This window comes from Rhizophagus irregularis, chromosome 28, assembly GCF_026210795.1.
Source record: "Rhizophagus irregularis chromosome 28, complete sequence".
NCBI lineage: Eukaryota > Fungi > Glomeromycota > Glomeromycetes > Glomerales > Glomeraceae > Rhizophagus > Rhizophagus irregularis.
Window position 1 is genome coordinate 2,354,319 of NC_089456.1, and position 2,764 is coordinate 2,357,082.

The window sequence follows — 2,764 nt, forward strand, 5'->3', positions numbered from 1 at the left end:
AATAATAGCTAGTAATAATGAATATTATTAAATTATTCTATTTCGTAATTTATAATAATAAGCGAAGCCAATTTTTTATTCCGGAAAATAGTAGAACGCAAAATTGATAAGTTGTTGGTATTAAGGTTATTTGGCCGTAAGTAATAATGGGTTGTGACCTAGGTAACGAACCCGTAAATCAAGCTTACAATACGGGTGTGTACATAGGTTGTAAATAGTTGCAACATTACGGCAGGTCAACACTAGTTTTTCATGATAAAAATGATTTAAGTAACTGTTCACATTAATTATTTTGGATTTCTAAATTGGATAAAATCATTTGATATTAATAATAAGTTGAAATATTTATTAGAAATAAAAGAAATTTTATATAAAAGAATATTCCTATCTAATATACTAATAGATATTCAATTGATTTTCTTTATAAAATCACTCAATCTAATCACTAAGCTAAGATAACTTTGCACTTTTATATTATACAAACTAAATTCCTTCACTTCATCATGTAATGAAAACAATTCCTTCTCATTATATCTAGAATTATATTCTGATATCATTTCAAGGGAAGAATTCACAATAGCTAAATACTTAACCCTTTTCTTTTTCATAATATACTCTTTTATAGGGGGTAAAATATCTTGACTTTCACTATTTCGGATCAATAATTTCTTAATAAAAGTACCTTGAGAATTTTTTAGAAATATTTCAAAATCACTTGCTTTGATTTTATAAAGATTCAAATGTAAGTATTCTAAATTAGAAGGAAGAATTTGACCTAAATTTTGTAATATAATTGAACTACACTTATTATTATTAACATATGATGTTACTCTGATAGAAAGATAATTAAGCTTATGTTTAATATTTTCAATTAATTTGAATATTTGATAAAAAATTTGATTATTATTTTCATGTAAATCAAGTGATTTGATATTTTTACAATATTTTATAATTGATTCAAATATTTGTTGTTTAAATATTAATTCCCTATTATATTCAAATTCAAAATTAAATTTTTCTAAATAATCACCAGATTTTTGTAATAATGATTGAAATGATTCATCAATTTGTGAAGTCCAATCCATTAATAAAGATTTTAATTTAAATGGTTTAGATAAATTAATAATTTGTTGAATAACACCAATATTTATAGGAAAACAATAAATAATATGAACAGATTCTAAAACATTTAATTGTTCAAATATCTTATTTAGATTGAATATACCATTAAAATTAATTTTATATAATACTAAAGTATTTAAAGTATTTGAACAATTATAATCTTTTGATAATAATAATGATTGATATAAAGGAATATTATCATAACTTAATAAAATTTTTTTAAGATTTTGATGTAAATTAATTATTTTTGATAAATGATTTTTAACTAACATATTTTCATTATTTTCAGAAAAATGAGAAATATAAATAAAAAGTTTTAAATTTTTAATATTATGAATAAAATTTGTATTTTGTAAAATTAATTCAAAAATATTATTAAGATATTCATTTGAATAAGTAAAGATCTCAATTTCAAGAGTATATAAATTTATTTCATTTTCAATAAATATTTTAAATAGTAATTTATGAACTAATTTTATGAAAACAGTATTATATTTACTAGGGTTTGAATTTTTAAAAATTGCAACCCATTTATCAACAGAAGAAAAAAATTCTCGTATATTCAAATATTTTATAAAATTTGAGTAATTGAAAAGTGTATTCAAAGGTATTAATTCAACAATTTCATATCCTTTTAAATCATCATTTAAATTATGTAAGTAAATTCCAATAAAGGAATAATTTCCGGTAGAAATTGAAAATGGATTTTCCCATAATAATGGAATTGTTAAACGACACCATAATCTGTTAACTAAAATGCATGAATGTAAAGTTGAGAAATCATTCTGAAAATTTTTTATAACTTCATATGTTAATTCGGGTGAATCTCCCGAAAATATTTTTGAACAAGACATTTTTTAAAACGATGAGAAAAAAAAGGGGCACAAGTATTTGTGTTAATTGTATATCGTATTTAGCTATTATTGATAGCGATTTCCGATATTGTCACACAATTTGCGCCAATCGTGCGTAATGACGTAATGTTACCACCCGAATTTATGTAGATCGGAAGGTAGTAATGGGAATATTCCTCTACAGATGTTAATACTAACTACTCGAAAATAAACTAAGATCCTACCTTTCTAGCATTTCTCCACCTATCCTTTATATCCTTTCTCAAAATTAGGAACAATTTGTCCAAAGTCCAACTTGTCCTTTGGTCAATCCGAAATGCGAATTGTCTTCCGGCCAAGTTGTCAATAAACCAAATTGTTCCCAAAGCCACATTTCGTCCCACTTTATTGCCCAAACCTAAGTCTCTCAATTCCTGTTTATATGCTTATACACTAAAATAAATAAAACTATATGTATAAATAGCTCATTGATCAATTTATTAATCATGGTGTAATTTTAATTATCCCACGGTTCATAGTTAAAATTTGTGAATTCCTTTTCTTGATATTATCACAGGTGGTGTTTATTTAAAAAGATGGTAAAAAGTCTGTCAATATTGGAATAAAAAGTCTATCATTATTAGTCAAAATAAGTAAATTAAAGGGCTTTTAATATGGTACAAACGCCGTGGGATAAATCAGTTATTTCACGGTCACTAGAATATCATGATTTTCACGGCGCAGCTGTGAAAATCATTGATATCCTGATATCCACAGTTCTCCGTGAAATAACTATTACAAATAATCTG

The 2,764-nt window shown here is 24.2% G+C and overlaps 1 protein-coding gene across 1 annotated transcript; it reads right to left on the reverse strand.

Moving 5' to 3' along the window:
* Window positions 1-312: 312 nt before the first annotated feature.
* OCT59_019152 (uncharacterized protein) lies at window positions 313-1,976 on the reverse strand (the record flags this gene model as incomplete). Its single annotated transcript, XM_025324759.2, has 1 exon — window positions 313-1,976. The coding sequence occupies one exon, from the start codon at window positions 1,974-1,976 to the stop codon at window positions 408-410; it is 1,569 nt and encodes a 522-aa protein (XP_025184545.1). The 3' UTR covers window positions 313-407.
* Window positions 1,977-2,764: the final 788 nt, after the last annotated feature.